General features: G+C 49.5%; 6 protein-coding genes across 6 annotated transcripts; 3 read left to right on the plus strand and 3 right to left on the minus strand.

Moving 5' to 3' along the window:
* Positions 1-1,574: 1,574 nt before the first annotated feature.
* psoB (hydrolase psoB) lies at positions 1,575-2,876 on the minus strand (the record flags this gene model as incomplete). Its single annotated transcript, XM_046090837.1, has 1 exon — positions 1,575-2,876. The coding sequence occupies one exon, from the start codon at positions 2,874-2,876 to the stop codon at positions 1,575-1,577; it is 1,302 nt and encodes a 433-aa protein (XP_045946812.1).
* Positions 2,877-3,235: 359 nt separating this feature from the next.
* LDX57_009117 (Zn(II)2Cys6 transcription factor domain-containing protein) lies at positions 3,236-5,594 on the plus strand. Its single transcript, XM_046090838.1, has one exon. The coding sequence runs from the start codon at positions 3,275-3,277 to the stop codon at positions 4,892-4,894; it is 1,620 nt and encodes a 539-aa protein (XP_045946813.1). The 5' UTR covers positions 3,236-3,274; the 3' UTR covers positions 4,895-5,594.
* A 3,337-nt stretch (positions 5,595-8,931) lies between these two features.
* LDX57_009118 (uncharacterized protein) lies at positions 8,932-9,380 on the minus strand (the record flags this gene model as incomplete). Its single annotated transcript, XM_046090839.1, has 2 exons — positions 8,932-9,284; positions 9,338-9,380. The coding sequence occupies 2 exons, from the start codon at positions 9,378-9,380 to the stop codon at positions 8,932-8,934; spliced, it is 396 nt and encodes a 131-aa protein (XP_045946814.1).
* A 324-nt stretch (positions 9,381-9,704) lies between these two features.
* On the plus strand, positions 9,705-11,005 carry LDX57_009119 (bZIP transcription factor; the record flags this gene model as incomplete). Its single annotated transcript, XM_046090840.1, has 3 exons — positions 9,705-9,788; positions 9,844-10,843; positions 10,911-11,005. The coding sequence occupies 3 exons, from the start codon at positions 9,705-9,707 to the stop codon at positions 11,003-11,005; spliced, it is 1,179 nt and encodes a 392-aa protein (XP_045946815.1).
* A 313-nt stretch (positions 11,006-11,318) lies between these two features.
* LDX57_009120 (uncharacterized protein) lies at positions 11,319-12,333 on the minus strand (the record flags this gene model as incomplete). Its single annotated transcript, XM_046090841.1, has 2 exons — positions 11,319-11,678; positions 11,854-12,333. The coding sequence occupies 2 exons, from the start codon at positions 12,331-12,333 to the stop codon at positions 11,319-11,321; spliced, it is 840 nt and encodes a 279-aa protein (XP_045946816.1).
* Positions 12,334-13,610: 1,277 nt separating this feature from the next.
* On the plus strand, positions 13,611-18,159 carry LDX57_009121 (uncharacterized protein; the record flags this gene model as incomplete). Its single annotated transcript, XM_046090842.1, has 5 exons — positions 13,611-16,124; positions 16,181-16,505; positions 16,558-17,468; positions 17,522-17,685; positions 17,742-18,159. The coding sequence occupies 5 exons, from the start codon at positions 13,611-13,613 to the stop codon at positions 18,118-18,120; spliced, it is 4,293 nt and encodes a 1,430-aa protein (XP_045946817.1). The 3' UTR covers positions 18,121-18,159.
* Between the last annotated feature and the right edge of the window lie 334 nt (positions 18,160-18,493).

Below are 18,493 nucleotides of genomic sequence, written 5' to 3' on the forward strand. Positions count from 1 at the left end.
GACCGCGTTCACAAGCATGGCTTAAGTACGGCTGAGCGGACGGGAAGCCCTGTTCTCCACACCCTGTGGTCGTATGTGCTCGTTTCAACTTCGGATAGGTAAATAAAGCCTCCAGGTTTGCTTCGTTTCCGTGTATGACACGATTCTTTCTGGAACACCTCGAGCTCATCGGCCTGCAAATCTTGGTAGGCCGTGACATGCCCTATGCCCTATAATGGGAGCTTCCCCTGAAAAGTCTGATATAGCCCTTTCTTAATATCCAAACCTGCTTGATTTGAATTAAAAACAGAAGAACAAAGAAGATAGGTAACAATAAAACTTGCATATATATCTTGACTAGGTGGAAGGCCCCGTTATCTCGTAAATTAGCACCAGCTCGTTCGATTGACTGTCTACATTCCATCAATTCAAAGCTAGCCAGGTCATACCGAATATAGGTGGCTCGTTTGTGCGGATAGCTCAGTGACAATCATATTTATAAATAATAGATCAGTTACTGTATCACCAGCATCTTGATGCAGGTTATTAAGTAAATAGAAGTCATGGAGAAATAGAAAGACTTATAGCCTATCTTTACGAGACGCCTCCTCCAGCCAAGGTACCTTTAGCTGGTGCCACGAGATTGCCTGCTACCAAAGAAACCGGATTATGCCTGGAGCAATTTATACTTAGTGTCGGCCTACCTCGAGGAGCCTAGAATACTCACATCATGAATCATTATACCAACTCTAACCTATCGCTGACAGCGTGGGAGCAGTCGACGAAGGACACTGGACTCGTAAAGCCACCGGGAATGTGTGGTCAGGGCCCGCGGCCGTCGACATCATCATTACGAACCTTCACGCATTCTCGATCCATAGTCTTTACCGTGCCCAGCTCCCCTTTACTGTCGAGAAGCTGCTGTGTTGGATGATGAGGGTTGTCGAAGACCGCAAGCTGCGGTCACCGCGACCCAGTTTTCGATTCGGGTAGTGCTGGCGCACGAGCTAGATCAGGAGCAATTCCGTGAGGTTTATGAGGAGATGACTTACGGGTTCTGGGACGAGGGGAAGAGTATGGAGTAGAGTGGCTGAAGTATGTGGCCTTTTTCGGAGCGAAAGGGCTTTAATAGCAAGAGTGAAGACGTTTTGGGGTTGTTCTTGGGTTTGTTCACTGAGAGACTGAGATTACTGGAGCTGGGTGGACTATTTGCTGAATGATGTATTGCTACTACTTCTTTCCATAGCTATTGCTGACGATAAGAAATCTAGTCTGGACTTCTAATATGGTGAACTACATAAGTAAACTTCTAACACCAGCGATGATCACAAATAGAAGAGGATACCGCGTATCTATGGAGTAAATAGCTTATAAACACGCCCCTTCCCCGGCAAAGTAATACAGTCACTTAGTGATATCTAAGACTACTTCATTGCATCAAAACGAAATCAGGAGAGAAGGCAAGTGATATTCAATTTCCCTGGTGTATCTCCACTGGCAACCTGCTACTACTGACAAATGACTACGATAGAAGGTCTCGCACATGCTGTAGCTCTCTGACCTATACAACAACCAACTTCAGTTGCCACCACCTCTCAACCAAGAGTCTTGTTAATCCACGCGAACATGGTTCTCGTAAACTCCTGCGCAGCACCAATGTGACAATGGTAACCAGCAACCCCTTTGAACTCATGCAGAGTACCCCTGTCGCCCAGCGCATCCTTAACCTTTTGCGGTTGCCCTTTGAAAAAGTTCTCGAATTCCGCGTCACCAACGAACACGGGGATCTTGATGTTGTCAACGACGTGCTCTAGTCGGAATTCCTTGCTCATATCGAGAAACTCGGAGGGTGAGTGCGTATGGAACGACCATAAGCCCTGGTCCACGCCCCAAGCGGCAGACGTAGGGAGCTTGCCAGAGTCTCGCAGCGAATGAACCTTGTCGTCGAAGTCCGTGTAGTTACCCGCCTCGTAGATCTCAATGATCTCGGACGGAAATTGACGCGAAAACCCAGCATAGGCGTCCCAGACACCGCCGATGAGAACAGCTGCAGACAGACGGGGCTCAAAAGCCGCAGCGCGGGCCGCCAGAAAACCTCCAAAGGAGTTTCCGATCAGCACAAGCCGGTCCGTATCCACCGCTTGTGCCTTTTCGGCGAACACCCAGTCCACGATCGGAGTGACCACGTTCTCCCACTCCGGAATGAAACCCACATTCTGGTTTCGGCGCACAGTCGGTTGCCCCGGACCTTCGTAGGTGATGCAGTTCCATCCTCTAGCTAGAGCCGGCGCCACGAAATAGTAGTACGAGTCCTCCTGCGCCGCGTCGAATCCATTTCCGATCACCAATGTGGGCAATTTGCGGTGTTCACTCCCCGGTGCGCCGTACCATATTGCTTCGACGGTGAAATTGCCCTCTGGAGACGGGATCTGGACACGCTGACCGGGAATAGGCAGGTTGGCCAAGGCCTTGTCGAACGCTGCAGTCTGCTCGACCCATAGGGTGTTGATCAGCGGGTCGCTCCAGTTGTTGTGGTTGTAGAAGTCCGCTAGTCGGAAGTACTGGGATGCAGAGAACCAACTGTCTCGAACGTTGATCGGATCAAAAGCGTTTTCCGGGTCTTCGGCCTGGGCTTTGGTGGCGTTGGCGAGCTTGTAGAATTCTCTGCTGAAGTCGGCCATGTCTCCGGCTTTGATTTTGTTAGCAGCACCCAAAACAGGCCCGATATCTGCTCCACCCTCGGTGGCGCTGCCCAAGGCAATGAGAAATTGAAAGTTGAACTCGGAGCTTGTGCTCAGCTGCAACGTGGGAGGTTTCTCGGTGCTGTTGGCAGCGACCGCAGCTTGACCGTATACCACCGTCACCAAAAGAGGGCCGGTGTAGGCAGAGAATTTCATGATCGAGTATGAGAACAAGGAGTTTAAGGTGTTATTGCTGGCGAAATGGAAGTGTGTATCTTAAGTTGCCCTTCCATAGCGGTCATACCTTCTCTACTTATACTTCATCTCGTTGTTGGAGGTCAGTAACATCACCCAAGGTGCCCGCATAGAGCACCATGACACTATCGTGAACCGAGTGACTGTTTTGCGATAGGATGCGACAAATGGAGGCCTGATGCTTGGCGATGGCTGTGTCAATCCGCTAACCCAAATAAAGTATTTGTTTTGCGATGGGGCCATTCGATGTTGGAGCCTAACTTGACTCCAGTCAGTATATTACTCTCCACATCGTGGGAGACCTGTTCTGCAAGAACCCCGTCGCAACGTTATCGCTCCTATTGTCGCCGACTCTCGCCATGGTCAACCACGGGCGCTCTAATGGTTGTCTTACCTGCAAACGACGACGAGTGAAGTGTGACGAGGCGAGGCCCAACTGCCACTCTTGTCAGCGCCTTGGCCTTCATTGTGGGGGCTACAAGGCAAAACCGACCACGTTCAAGTTCAAAGACCAAAGCCACAAGTTTGGCACCGAGGTCGTCCCAAAGAAGGCCTGTCCTAGCCCACGACCCCTGGCTGAACCCGACACAAGCGTCCCGTTCTTTCTGCAGCATTATGCTGTCATGGGCCGTGACATGCAGTCAGCCAGTGGATTCTTCGAGCTGCTGGTCCCAGTCTACTCCTCTCAGCCACAGAAATCAGCCCTCTCGCTTGCGGTATCAGCCATAGCCTCGGAGGTGATATCTCTCTGGCGGCACGATAGCTTCGGAGCACCACAAAAGGCTTATCTCCAGGCCGTCAAGTGTCTTCGGAGTACAATCCAGGACCCCAGTGAAAGGGGCAAGCCAGCAACCGTGTTAGCTGTTTTATCGCTGCAATTTTATGAGAACCTTGCTGCTATATACGACCGTCGCCCAGCTTCGAGGGTCCATCACGACGGCGCTATCTCTTTGCTCCCGTTCGCGAAGTCGGACTTTACCAATCGGTTAGTCAGTGGATACCTTCGAAAGTATATTTTTCATAGCGAAATGTCCTCGGCCATTCGCCAAAACAGACCGTTGCAAAGCATTGTACGCTCGTCTTTCACTGAGAGCAACGATTCGACCACTGAGCCTGCCAACCCCAGTTTTTTGCTTGATTCCATAGGTGCGTCTGTCGCCGAGCTGCAGGCCAGTTATTTTCAGCGAGCAAATCACGACGACCCCATGCTTTCAAAACAGCACGACCACAGAGATTGGAGGACCGAGGCACAGCACATTGACGAACAGCTCCTCGCTTGGGCTCGAAGTGTCCCAGAATATTGGAGGCCTAGGAAACTCACAAGCGGCCAAGACATCGAACCGTTGATTCCCACCTATGAGTCTGTCTGCGAGGTGTACCCTTCCTGCCAAATTGGAACGATCTGGAATCTATGGCGCGTTCAACGCCTCTTACTCATCAAGATCATCCTCAGTTCCGACGAAATCTCGGCGAGGGATGAAGATTTCGTCAGTTGTAAACAGGCTCTACAAGAGCTAGTCGACTCGGTGTGCCACAGCGTGCCTTTTTACCTGGGAAACCAAGCCGGACCATTAAGTCTTGCAGACTTCGCCGATCCGGCTGTTTTTCTCCCTATTGATCTACTCCCTCCCGACGATGTGCTGGGATCGGGGAATGAAAGCAACTGGAATGAGCATAGGAGCCATATTATCGCCCAAGGACCGTGGCATATCTTGAGTCCGCTCAGCCGTGTAGTGACATTCTTCTTGGAGGACCACGGCCCTCTGATGAAGACTTTTCTTCGACCGGGGCAGTATGAGTGGATTCGTGAACAATTCTTGCGTGTTACCATTCTGCTTCGGATTCCATTGGTGGACACGGACAATGCGGATGAGGTATCGCACCAATTCAACTCGTCTGTTCAAGGATCGGTGGATACTAGGGTTGAGAATCTTGCGAGGAAGGTCAGAAAAAGTGCGGTGTTTATGAGTGGTCCGTAGGACTTGTTATGGCTACTAGACCCTGATAGATCTGCTTATGGGTATTTTCTGAAATAGTGTAATAATGATTGGCAGGGACATGTCTGAATGGGTCAACCCAGAAACATGGCTAGCCAGATACTTTTCTATCTATCCATCCCATGTGAAGACAACAGCAGTGATTGATGGTGTAAAAAAAAAAAAAAAAAAAAAAAAAAAAAAAACATACAACCGCATGTATATGTCGGTCCTCACTCAGCCCAGCGCCCACGGGTTTGCCGTTTTGACGCCAGCGCTCTGGCGGCTTTAGATGAAGCCTTTAGTCCTTGAATATTTTCCACCTAAGCTATCAGAAGTTGGATTTTGACATTAGTATGAAAAAATAGAAAGACTGGGAAGAAATGCCTTTAAAAACCATGGCGCTCATATTCTCCCCCTTTTCCACTTTTTATACTCCAGATTGCTTGTTCAAGATGCGTCAAGATCTAGCGGGGAGATTTACGTGTGTGGTTAACCTCGATGACCACGATAATAAGAAGATAAAAGAAGCCGTTCTTCTAAAGACAGAGGCGGATTATCAGAAAATTCTCAAAATATTTAACCGGTAGAACATGTGAATTATTCTCCGTTCTCTAATTAACATTCACTAACTTAAACCATTACTTCCTATTTCTCTTTCTTCACTTGCAGTTGACTTCTAGACCCTCCCTCCTCTCCCAGGCGGAAGTGGAGCCATAGAAACGAGTAGGAAGGCATAAGATAGTTTATTCTGTTTTCTAGTTATTCTAGATATTATTATTAATATACAGATTTATTTATTTTCAGTTTGTCGTTATGATCTATGTCTGTTCTATTTCCATTCCATTCTATATGTTATTGCGATGGATATGATTCTTATGATGAGAAAGATTATATGTACAGCCGCCTCAAGGAACGGCTTACCAGAAGCCGACCCAATCTCTCTCTTTTGTCGCTTCCCTTCATCTCTCCCATCTCTTTGATTCCTCTTCTCTTCCCCTTTTCTGATGAAAGCAGGTCGACCCTTCATCACTTCCGCTCTGACTGACTGAGCGTTGTTGTGATGTGACCATAGTCGTATCATGTTAGACTGCTCAGGTGACTCAACAGTTGATTATGAAAGTCACTGTTAGTTCTATCTTCTTCCTCCTTTTCCCCATGTCTGTTATTTCTGTTGAGCATCTTCACTTCTAGATTGAGCGCCACTACAGCAGTTGCCCTTCCTGCGAGAAGTATGGGATGTTGTCGAACGGATGATGCCGGTTACAAGTAGCCGCGTGGAATATTAATCTACTACTAAGTCCATCTCAGCTGCTTAGTTCTACTGTAAGTAGATACTAGGCTCAGTAACCAATCCATATTCATATTCTCTTATCAGAGTATGAGTACACTAATAAACTATAATCCGGGGTGCAGAAGAGGCTGGGTCAGACCCGTATAAACCTGAGGTATTGACAGACAATTTTCGTTGGCCAGTCGAGCCTCTCCACAGGGAGATTCTGCCGAATCGCTGTCGGGGCCTTTCCTCCCTTAGAGCCCTCAAATTGTACACTAATATTGCCAATATCTCCCTCTTGACTTTTCCCGGACGGTCCTCCCCAAAGCCTCCTATAGGGAAACGCCGGAATCCCTAGGGCATGTCCTTGATGTCATCAATAGTACAATGAACAGGAAAGTCGAGGCCACGATCACCCATAATCAAGGCTATGCCGGAGAGAGAGGCGGTGACACAGTCGGTTTTGTTGTAAGGACTTGCGCTGCCCTCGAAGAGCGTCCTGCACCGTCCTAGCAAGAAATAATGTCTTGCACGACTCATCGGACAGGTTGTATTGGCTTTTTCGGCTGCGTAGTGGCAGCAGTTGGAGGCAGATCGTTTGCACTCCCAGAACCAGGCGGACCAGGGCTCGCCACAGTCTTTCGTTGGATTAAGGTCGACCGCTGCGGCAGGGCAAGCAAGTAAGGCAAGAGCAGAGACAGCAAGCGAGATTTTCATAATGAAGCAGATTCTGTTTTAGTAACGAAGGACATTTACCACGGGGAGGAGGTGTTCTTTATAAAGTATTCTCGCATAAATGCGGAGAGTTCTGTTATAACACGCAACACCTGTTTATACCGAATCTGGCAAGCATACGCTGTAGGTGGCTTACATCCGTATGCCTTTGCACCTTGTCTGACCAGTGGTTGCTGTGAACCGCTCGTATAGTAATCTCGCTTTGTTTATCCATATATGTACGATACTGCTCCGCTTGGCTTTGAGGATATAACCTTTAATCTTGGCTACGGCGCGACATCGAAAAGGCCCGAGGACGGTATCTGTAGCCGAGCTCCTCCCCGCTCGTCCTTCCGCTGTCCGCATCGTAAGATCCCTGAGGAGGTCATTCATATCGTGGCCCACAACCCGGTGAGTATATCGCGTGGGTGGACTTCCGGTTGTGGAGACTAATAGATACGCTATGCCCAAAGCCTAGTGGATCATGATTCACGGCCCGCAAATCTAGGCTTTAGTTCCTCAAATGAACAGAACCATTCCCAGTGCAGTGTTTAAATCGAACCCTAATCTAGCCAATTTCTTCCATGTTGCAAAAGGATAAAGAACAGCCGTGTGAGACAACAGGTAAGCACTAAGGCAGCCGAAGAAGACAGACGGGACTTTTGGCATGCACGTAAGATTGGTAACTTCAGTATCACCCAGGAAGATAGCCAAGGTTACATTAATTGTAGTTCCACTTCTCCACGCTTCATCTCGAGAGACACGTTTAGATTGACCACTATGTCGGTTTTAAAACGATCCTGTCAGCGTGTCGTCAAAGTCGAAAGGCTCCCTAACTCTAGGCCGCGCTGCCCTCCCGTACAAAGATATGTCGGGGCTTCGCCGGCAGCTCCGATGACGCCTCAATCATGTGGTGCGACATCAGCGATCGAGCTCCATGCGTCACAGCACCCCTGAGTCAATGTCCATGATTGGCGAAGCGACGGACGGAATGTCTGGCTATCAAGCGTGGCTTGGTCGACGCCCAGCTGTCATTGGGAAGTTATTCGTCGGTAACCCTCGGCAGGAATGCCAAAAACTCCCAGTTATTTCCATCGAAAGTGAAAGAGACAGCAGAAAAAGAAAGCAGAGCTACTAAATGTGTAAGCTATACATGATTAGGTAGCAAACAACACGGAAGACGGAAGACTCTGCTTCCGACCAAAAGTTGCAAGAGAAGACCACGTCAGCACAACAGACTTGACGAATGAATTTTTAAAGGGCTTCAGAACATTCAAATGAAGGACTAAAGACAGGGCGGCAAGGCACTACTAACTAAACCCAGCAATATAAAAGATAAGCAAAATCAAAAACATACAACAGCCGGGATTCGCTGGTGCCGCTTTAGATAATACCTGCGTCGCCTGGACGACCAGGGTAAATTCGTGCATCTGGTGATCAACTACGGTAATCACCCAACATTATTATATTACTGAATCTAGATTAGAGTTTTCTCTTAACGCGCTGGTTTTTCCTAGATATCAAAACAGTGCATTCCATACGCTGGGCGAGGGGCTGGATTTGCTGTACCCCGGCCTTAAGTTGAAGACCAAGGCAATCGCTCAGGCGAAGCCAAGTCTATGTCGCAGTTATATGTTGGGAACTTGAATCTTACTTGCATACAGTCTCAAAGTTGCCGTCACTATTCTGCACAAATCTATCAATTTACATCCTTCCTTCCCCCAGCTATCCACGGATATAGTTCAGGAATACATACGATACTCCGGGAAGTGGAATTGTTCACTTGAACTAGCGAAGGAGAAAGTGAACAACGATGGTACTTCCTATGTCGCGGATGGAACATTAGCTTTAATGTATGGGTTTTGGTGGAAAGATTTGGTTGCTCAATCTCCTATCCGCATTCTATGCCTCGATCAGAAGAAGTACATCGACCCCCAAAAGATCGAAGCCCAGGGAACCAACTAGTAATTCCAAGATCACTTACAAATATTCTTGATATGTGTGTGTGGGATTCGAACTAGCAAAAAGCAAGGTATCAGATAATCAGCAACTAGTACACCAAAATCTCCTCATCTTTTCCTCCCCCGTCCCTCCATCTTTTAAGCACCTTCTTCATATCCGCCGCGATATTCTGAGCATAGTCAGGCCCAGCGGCCCCGGCAGGCAAATCCGCTGGGTTTCCCCTCACCCATGCAACGGGTTCTTTAGCAACACCTGCGAATTTCTTCTTAAGCTCTTCAACCTGCTGAGTCTCATAGCCGCGACCAAAGATGACCGCGCGAGGAGGCCGGCTGTAATCGTGGGTTCCGATCTCATTGGGGCTCCGAGACTGAGGATCGCGACCTGCAAGCAGATGCGGGAGCTCAGCCTCTGCAGCCTCATATGACAGGATGAAGTGGATGACTGAATAGCATTGGCACCATACTTTGTTGAGTTCAGGAATGTAGATCAAGAACCTTCATATTCAGGCAGCATGTGCTGGGAGATTGATTTCCCCATCGCGGGTATTTTGCCACAGGCAACTACTGGCGTCGGCTGAGGGAATGAAGACATGTTGCGAGAGCTGTACGCTGTACGCTGTACGCTGCGAATGAAGGTATTTCGGAGCGTTGGAGATGGAGAATTATGGGGTAAGCCATTTATATTCCTCGTGTTCGGTCTTGATGATGAGTTGATTACGTTCGGGCCAGACGTGGCGACCCACCGATTTTTCGATTATTCAACAGTCCCGACGCCACGACCCCCATGAGTAAAGCAACCCGGTCACGTCCTTTTCGCGTTCTCAGATTATCCATGACAGCACTGCCTCAAAAGCAATCCACGATGGTCGAAGCAATGACTGACGCGCCCGCTCCTCGCAAAAGAGGCCGGCCACGAGCTGGGACGGACAATCAGCAAGGTCCCGAGGTGGGTACATCCCGAACAACTACAGAGCAAGTTGGAACTGACTCAAGGATTCCAGAGACGTCGAAAGCAGCTTCGCGTCGCGCAGCAAGTATATCGCAAGAGAAAAGATACCACGATCGCCAATCTGCAATCGCGCGTACAGGAATACGAGAAGGTCATCAAAGAGTTCAGCGAGTCGTTCCTTTCCTTTAGTGATCTTCTGTTAGAGGCTGGAGTTCTCCAAAATCAGCCTCGTGTCACAGCTGCTCTGCAAAAAATTACACAGCAATGCGTGTCGCTTGCCAAAAGTGGCTGCGACGAGGCTGAACAAGCACCTGCAGCCCCGGCGGACGTATCGCGATCGACGTCTCCCACGCTCAGCGATACACAAGATATAATCTCAAATCACAATCCGCTCATAACGCAACTTGATTCATGGCCAATGATCGGTGACGCTTTCCAGTCCTCGTCGGACCTCGCGGCTCAATGGCCTAGACTATCACAACTACCTCCCACGCCACCCTTCCAAGAACAAGCAATTCTACCGTTCGGAATAGTCTCGTCGTCTCCGACTATCCCCTTCTCACCCATCCCTAGTCCCACCTTGAATTTCCCGACCATAGTATCGGCCGACAGCCTCTTAGAGCAAGGGCGCTGGACGCTCTCACACCGTCTGGTCCGACAATGCTGCGAGACTGGTTACTACCTATTAACAAGATCATCTGCAGACGATCCAAAGGTCAAAGCAGTCTTCGGCAAACGATTGACCATCGACGAGCGCGACCGCTTCATCTTCGGATTCTTCGCCAACATGCACGACGAAATGGGAGACACGGTCGAGTTGAGTACAAAAGTTCTCAGTTCAAGGAGGAGCAGCTACTCTCCTGAACAACTCACCGCTTCCTCTCGAACGTGGCAAATTGTCAATGAATCGGGTGCTGATGAGTGGATGGATGCGAGTGGTGTGCAAAGGCTGCTACAGCAGCGAGGGATTCATATCCAGGATCCGAGCTCGCCCCTCTCCAATTCCCAGTTCAATTCGGCTCCGCAGCTCAACGCCGCGATCTTCACTAAATGTGAGTAGTGCCGAGATCAATGGTTCTTCGTGTCTTCTTCTCCATGCATCTACTGACCTTGTCGTAGATCTTGCCCTCGGCCCTATCTGTCTCGGTCGCGGACCAGCGTTCCGAAAGCGCGATGTTGAGAAAGCCATTCGCCTTGCAACTCTTGATGGATGATCCTCGGGTTTAACGCTGTGTGCGAAATACCATGAATTATGTATAATAACAATAATTGTCTTTCATAGATATAATCCCCGCTTACTTTGCATGATGCGACGATTACAAGCAGGAAATCCTTCCAGTGCATATGTTCCCTATGTCCACGAGATTTCGTTCAAAAAGCGCGCTTTGCATCCCGGTCCTTCAATTCGGCTGTCACTTTTGCGTCTAGGGGCTGGCCTTTGAATTCCAGTGCCGGACTCCAAAACCACCTATAGTTTCTATTTACCTTTTCTCTCTTTTTGGGTCACACAAATGCGCAGGCACATTTCTAGTCACGTCGACGCCAAATAGAGACTCTGTCATGGATCACCCCATTCTTATCTTTGCCCACAGTGTGCGTGCGCTCTGGCTGCCAGTACGCCACTCTCTCCAGACCCGCCTTGCTGGGCTCTCGCAACGGGTCCGCATCGACAAGACCCTTATCGTTGTACGAGATCTTCTCACCGGGGTGGCTCAGATGCTCCATGTAGGCCTCGGAGGGAGAGGCAAATGGAGGGCCGGGGGCCAAGGGGTCCTTATGACGAGGAGATTCCAGACAGATCAGATTGCCTGCAGGTGAGGAAGCAAGGAGCTCGGTGTGTCGGAGAGCCCATTTAGGACGGAGCTCTGGGTTCAGAGCACAGAAAAACTAGATGGTTGTTAGAAGGACAAGTCCAGAAGTGCAGAAGGAACCCCGGGTGGGTCGGAAATGGCACATCAAAATTCTAAAGACAGAGTGAAGCATCTTGCAGGTCCCTCTGTAGGACACAGAGTACAAGTGGAGAGACGGAATGGAGCCCAACAGCGGCACTGAGTATACATACCGTGTAATCATAAATGACATCGAATCCATTTCGAGAGACTCCAATTTCCTTCAACCAGGTATCATCAAAGAAATCCCCCTGGACGAACGTGACCTTCCCTTTCCCAACTTTCTCATCTCGCACGCGGTACCGGCTATGGTTCTCCTTCTCCTCCTTCTTGCACGCTTCGACAGCCGTCGCGCTGCACTCCAGGCCATAGGCATCATACCCAAAGCTCGCAAATAAGAGCACGTCGACTCCCCGTCCACAGCCCGGCACCAGGGCCTTCCGCCTCTCACCGTCCTGGGCGATGGGCCCGCCAATGGTGCCAGCTCGCTGGACCAGGGTGTCTTCTAGCGCGGGGTTGGGGAAGCCACGATCCCAGGGCAGATTATCACCTTTGTCCCAAAGGGAGGCCCAGCCCTCAACATACCTGTCGCCCTGATATTGGGCAAAATATGCTTGAACATTCTTGGGATCAATGTTGGTAGGAGTCGTCATGGCTATGGGGTGGCGATGGAGTCCGGGGAAGTTAAGAGGTGCTCGCTCTGGCGTGACAGTTGATAAACAGAGTAGAAAATTAGGATTAGTACACAGAGTGACCAGAAACTATTGACTGCACAGGGAAGTAAATGATACTGGGTGCACGGCGTCTGTTCTACTTATGCGTCTCTTCACCCATAATTGAGTGTCTTAACGCTGTGGGTAGAAATCACTGTCGATGGGTTAACCTCAAGCTCCGACCGCGAACCAATAGTCAGGTGCTGGCACTGCTGGGTCGAAGGTTAATCTGTCTTTACCTGTTTATTCATCATACCGAGACAGAGCTCCAAGGCTGTTGAGAAAAGTGGAGGTTTCTACTACAGTGGCATGGGATTGGCCCCGGCGGAAATCTTGGGCCCACCGTCGTCCAAGGATTACACTGCTCTCCATTTCTAGTCGCCATTCTTTCCCGACATTTTTTCCCTTGAAGGCTTAACTATCATTGGGGCTGACTACGGGAAAAAGATAAGGTTTCGACTAACTTTAATGCTGCGCCACCCGAAAATATATCTACAAAGGTCCGGGAGTAGTAGTTAGTGGCGGTAACAAATTAATAATCAAACCGACGGGTTAGTTAATTATAATAATAAGTTAACTTGAGATCGAGATCAGACAGAAATGCCCATGGAAAAAAATGAGTATGACCATTGAGAATAAGTGGGTTCAGTCGATCTTCATTAACGCACTGAATTGATTTCTAGTCCTTCAACCGTCGTAGCTCGCAATGAAGGTGATTGATTAGTCGGATCAACTGTCGATCCACGGGGCTAGGGATTATAGGGTTAGACCCGCCCAAATGGCGCAGGGGGCTCCAGCAAGCAAGTTAGTTAACTAGAGCTAGGAATGTATAGTAATCACTCCGAGCGGACATGCCTGATGATCCAAGAAAGACGTTGAACTGACTGTTAGGAAAATCTCAATACACGAGATGTTCACTAATCACCCCATCCGTCGAAAGATGTCCCATACTCTTTGTTCAGTACATTAATAAGGGATGAGACAGAGGGCTTCTTTGGGCTCCGGGCCTCGAGTCGGATTATTAACCAGAAGTTAAGTTATGATAATATATCTCATTACTTTATTGTCCTTATATCTCGTTATTGTTCTTATATCTTGTGCGTGATGTTGCTACTCTCCCATCGGCAACTCCAATCGTCTGATCTCCAGCATTTTTTCCCATCGAAGTTCTTCTGCTGTCACAGTCTGGCAATTTAGCGAATCCGAAGAATTACAACATGGAGGTCAATCGTGACCCCGAGAAAGCGATGTATCAGGCGAATTCGCTCAGAAAGCCTTCCGAACGATCTCCCTCCCCAATGGCGGACACTATCGTCAACTCCAGCGCGGAGCAGTCAGGCGACGAGTCCGGCCAAAAGACCGACTCCCGCGACATCTCACAATGGCCCATCACTCCAGATATACTACAAATACGACAACGTAACGAGACGAACGGTGGGAAATCGAAGAAACTGGGTGTGACATGGCGGAATCTCACAGTAAAGGGCGTCAGCAGTGATGCGCTTTACAACGAAAATGTTCTCTCTCAATTCAACCCATTCGGGAAGGGCAGTAAGAGCCCACCCCTGAAGACTATTATCGACAACTCTTTTGGATGTGTCAAACCCGGTGAGATGTTGCTTGTTCTTGGAAATCCAGGAGCCGGATGCACAACACTGCTTAGCGTTCTATCAAACCACAGAAATGGCTTCGCAGAGATTACTGGCGACGTCTCGTTCGGTTCCATGACCAGTCAAGAAGCCAAACAATATCGTGGTCAGATCATCATGAACAAAGAAGAGGAGATCTTCTTTCCAGCTCTTTCAGTTGGTGACACCATCGACTTCGCCACACGTTTGAAGGTGCCCTTCCACCTGCCACCGGACATCAATAACGAAGAGGAATACGCCCAGATATACAAAGAGTTTCTCTTGAAGTCTCTCGGTATCACACACACAAAAGATACCAAGGTCGGAGATGAGTTCATTCGTGGTGTTTCGGGTGGCGAGCGTAAGCGAGTGTCCATTCTCGAATGCCTTGCGACTAGAGGGAGCGTCTTCTCCTGGGATAACTCTACTCGTGGTCTTGACGCGAGCACTGCGCTAGACTGGACGAAAGCTATACGCGCCATGACAGATATTCTTGGTCTTACTACAATTGCCAGTCTATACCAAGCTGGTAATGGTATCTACGAGCAGTTCGACAAGATTCTGATTCTTGACAACGGCAAACAGATCTTTTATGGATCTCGAGATGAAGCTGTACCGTACATGGAGAATCTTGGCTTTCTATGCAACCCTGGAGCCAACAAGTCAGATTTTCTCACAAGCGTAACGGCGCCTGCTGTACGCACAATTGCCCCAGACTTTGAGGACCGGTTTCCTCGATCAACAGAGGAGCTGCTCGCTGCTTATAACAACTCGCCCATAAAGTCAAGGATGATGGCCGAGCTCGACTACCCCAATAGTCCTGAAGCTCAGCAGAATACAGAGGACATCAAGAAACAGGAGGCTCAAGACAAGCACAAGAACCTCCCAAAGAAAGCTACGGAGTCCGCAGGGTATTTCCATCAGGTGCAGACAGTTACCAGACGCCAATTTCAAATCCTCTGGGGCGACAAGCAAACTCTGTTCATCAAGCAAGCCACAACTATCGTTCAGGCGTTGATCGGTGGCTCACTGTTCTACAATGCCCCGGACAACACGGCGGGATTGTTTATCAAGGGAGGCTCACTCTTCTTCTCTCTACTCTATCCTACCTTTATCGCTCTTGCCGAGGTTACGGATTCGTTCGTTGGCCGACCCGTCCTAGCCAAACACCGAGACTTCGCTCTCCACCATCCATCCGCCTTTGTCTTCGCCCAGGTCATTACCGACATCCCGATCATGCTCTTCCAAATCTCGCACTTTGGAATTGTGCTGTACTTCATGACTGGATTCCAGTACACCGCCCAGGCTTTCTTCATCTTCTGGCTCATCAACTTGATCTCGGCCCTGGCTATGACACAGCTGTTCAGGTTCATCGGCGCCGCTTTCCCGAATTTCGACGCAGCAACTAAAGCTTCTGGATTCACCATCGTCGCTGCCTTCACATATGCAGGATATATGATTCCCAAGCCCGACATGCACCCTTGGTTCGTTTGGTTCTTCTGGATCAACCCCATGGCCTACGCGTTCGAAGCATTGCTCGCGAACGAGTTCCACGACCAGGTGATCCCTTGTGTGGGCCCATTCCTGGTTCCAAATGGCGAAGGATACAGCCCCGAAACAGGGGGCGGACAAGCATGTACCGGCGTCCGTGGTGCGCCCCCTGGAGCAACGAGCGTTACTGGTGACCAATACCTAGCTTCTATGTCCTTCAGCCACAGCAACCTTTGGCGCAACTTTGGCATTCTCTGCGCCTGGTACGTTTTCTTCGTGGCAATGACCGTTTTCTTCACTTCCAGGTGGAAGCAAATGGGCGAAGGTGGTCGCGGCCTCCTCATTCCCCGTGAGAAACAGAAGAAAGTACCTAAGGCCATGGTTGCGGATGAGGAATCCCAGGCTGTCGAGAAGCCACCCGAGAACTCCGGCTCCGATTCCGAGATGTCTGACGCAACCACCGACAAGCAGCTCGTCAAAAATACATCGGTCTTTACCTGGAAGAATCTGACTTACACCGTCAAGACGCCGCATGGCGATCGTCTTCTTCTCGACAACGTTCAAGGATTTGTCAAGCCCGGTACGCTCGGTGCTCTTATGGGATCTTCAGGTGTAAGTGCTCTAGCAATGCGATTGACGGATGGATATATGCTAACGTTTTCACTCAGGCTGGAAAGACCACTCTGCTCGACGTTCTAGCTCAACGCAAGACTGATGGTACCATTCATGGCTCCGTTCTAGTCGATGGTCGCCCGCTCCCTGTGTCCTTCCAACGATCTGCTGGCTACGTCGAACAGATGGATGTCCACGAGTCATTGTCCACGGTACGCGAGGCTTTGCAATTTTCTGCTCTTCTTCGTCAGGGCCGTGAAATTCCCCGCCAGGAGAAGCTCCGCTATGTGGACACGATCGTCAAGCTTCTACAGTTGGAAGATCTCGAGCACACCCTCATCGGTCGCCCTGGTGCTGGTCTTTCTGTCGAGCAGCGCAAGCGTAAGTCTGAATCCGTTGAACAGAGTCGAGACAGCCACTAACAATTTACCAGGTCTCACAATTGGTGTTGAGCTCGTAGCTAAGCCCAGTATTTTGATATTCCTTGACGAACCTACTTCTGGTCTCGATAGTCAAGCTGCACACAACACGGTACGCTTCTTGCGGAAGCTCGCGGAAGTCGGACAAGCTGTCCTCGTCACGATTCATCAGCCATCGGCCGATCTCTTTGCCCAATTCGACACCCTCCTCCTACTGGCGAAGGGTGGCAAAACCGTATACTTTGGCGATATCGGTCATCATGCAAGGACCGTCAAGAGATATTTCGCTGATCATGGCGCACCGTGTCCTCAAGAAGCCAATCCTGCTGAGCACATGATTGAAGTTGTATCAGGAAGTCTTTCTAAGGACAAGGACTGGAATCAAGTCTGGCTCAACTCGCCAGAACACGAGAAGATCACTCAAGAACTTGACGCTCTTGTCGCCGATGCTGCCGCCAAACCGCCTGGAACTGTCGACGATGGCCATCAATTTGCAGCGCCCATGTGGAAGCAGGTAAAGCTTGTCACGCACCGCATGAACATCTCCTTGTTCCGTAACACCGAGTACATCAACAACAAGCTCATCCTGCATATACTCCTGTCTCTTTACAACGGCTTTTCGTTCTGGTCGATTGGTAACAGCGTCAGCGATCTTCAACAACGCCTCTTCACGGTCTTCAGTTTCCTGTTTGTCGCCCCCGGTCTCATCTCCCAGCTTCAGCCCATTTTCATCGATCGTCGCAACGTGTATGAGACGCGCGAGAAGAAGAGTAAGACCTACCACTGGGTGCCATTCGTCACTGGCTTGATCGTTTCTGAGCTGCCCTACCTGGTCGTCTGCGGTGTGTTGTATTTTGTGTGTTGGTACTGGACTGCTGGATTGCCAAATGATACCAAGTGGGCAGGCAGCACATTCTTCGTCGCAGTAAGTTCTCTCTTCTTTGGTTGACTCCCCGCCCCAACTAACAAACCGTCTAGATGTTTTACGAGATGTTGTACACCGGTATTGGACAATCGATCGCCGCGTACGCTCCCAACGCAACCTTTGCATCTCTAGTCAACCCGCTGGTCATCACTACCCTCGTATCATTCTGCGGTGTCTTTGTTCCTTACTCCCAGATCACGGCATTCTGGAGATACTGGTAAGCCTCATACGACTATCAACGCCCACGAGATCAATGCTAACATCAAATTTTAGGATCTACTACCTCGATCCCTTCAACTACCTCTTCGGCGCCTTCCTCACCTTCACCACTTTCTCCGTCGATATCACTTGTGAACGGGGTGAGCTTGCAATCTTCAATCCTCCTGTGAACGAGACATGTGGAAACTATCTCTCCACCTATCAGCAAGGCATGGGACGTGGCACGAACCTTCTGAACCCAGACGCTACGGAGAACTGCGAGGTGTGCCGGTACACTACTGGACAAGACTACTTGAAGACACTCAACTTAAACGAAGAGTACTACGGCTGGAGGAATGCGGGGCTGGTTGTATTATGGGCTGGAGTGTTCTACGCCCTGGTGTTCTTGATGATGAAGTTGCGAACCAAGGCGACAAAGAGGGCGTCTGCGTAGACGAATGGTGTTTGTTGGAAGGGTGAAAGATTGCAAAGGTAGCTACTCGAAGAAGAGTAAAGACGGAGTGCGAAGTTGAACGCGTACGTGTTAGCTTCGGGTGAAGTTATAACTCTCCGCTTACTTGGATGGAGAGCATCGTTCCAGCTTTCCCACCCTCTCACTTCTTTAGATGAATTGAGATTCTTTCTCATTCCTGACAACCCGGGTTCTAGGGCTGAGATTTTTGATTCTATCGGAACTTGGCTCATTGGCGGAGTTGGAGAATACTGCTGTTGAGGCTGGGCTATGGCGCTTGTGTGAACTAAAGCAGAAGAATAGCGCTTTCCATTTGTAATAGGGTGTTTGGAAATATTATTTGTATTGCAATAAA

The sequence above is a fragment of the Aspergillus melleus genome (assembly GCF_016097325.1).
Source record: "Aspergillus melleus strain CBS 546.65 chromosome Unknown contig5, whole genome shotgun sequence".
Classification (NCBI taxonomy): Eukaryota; Fungi; Ascomycota; class Eurotiomycetes; order Eurotiales; family Aspergillaceae; genus Aspergillus; species Aspergillus melleus.

Coding starts and splice junctions, on each gene's coding strand:
- LDX57_009117 (XM_046090838.1), top strand. CDS start 3,275: ATGGTCAACCACGGGCGCTCTAATGGTTGTCTTACCTGCAAACGACGA.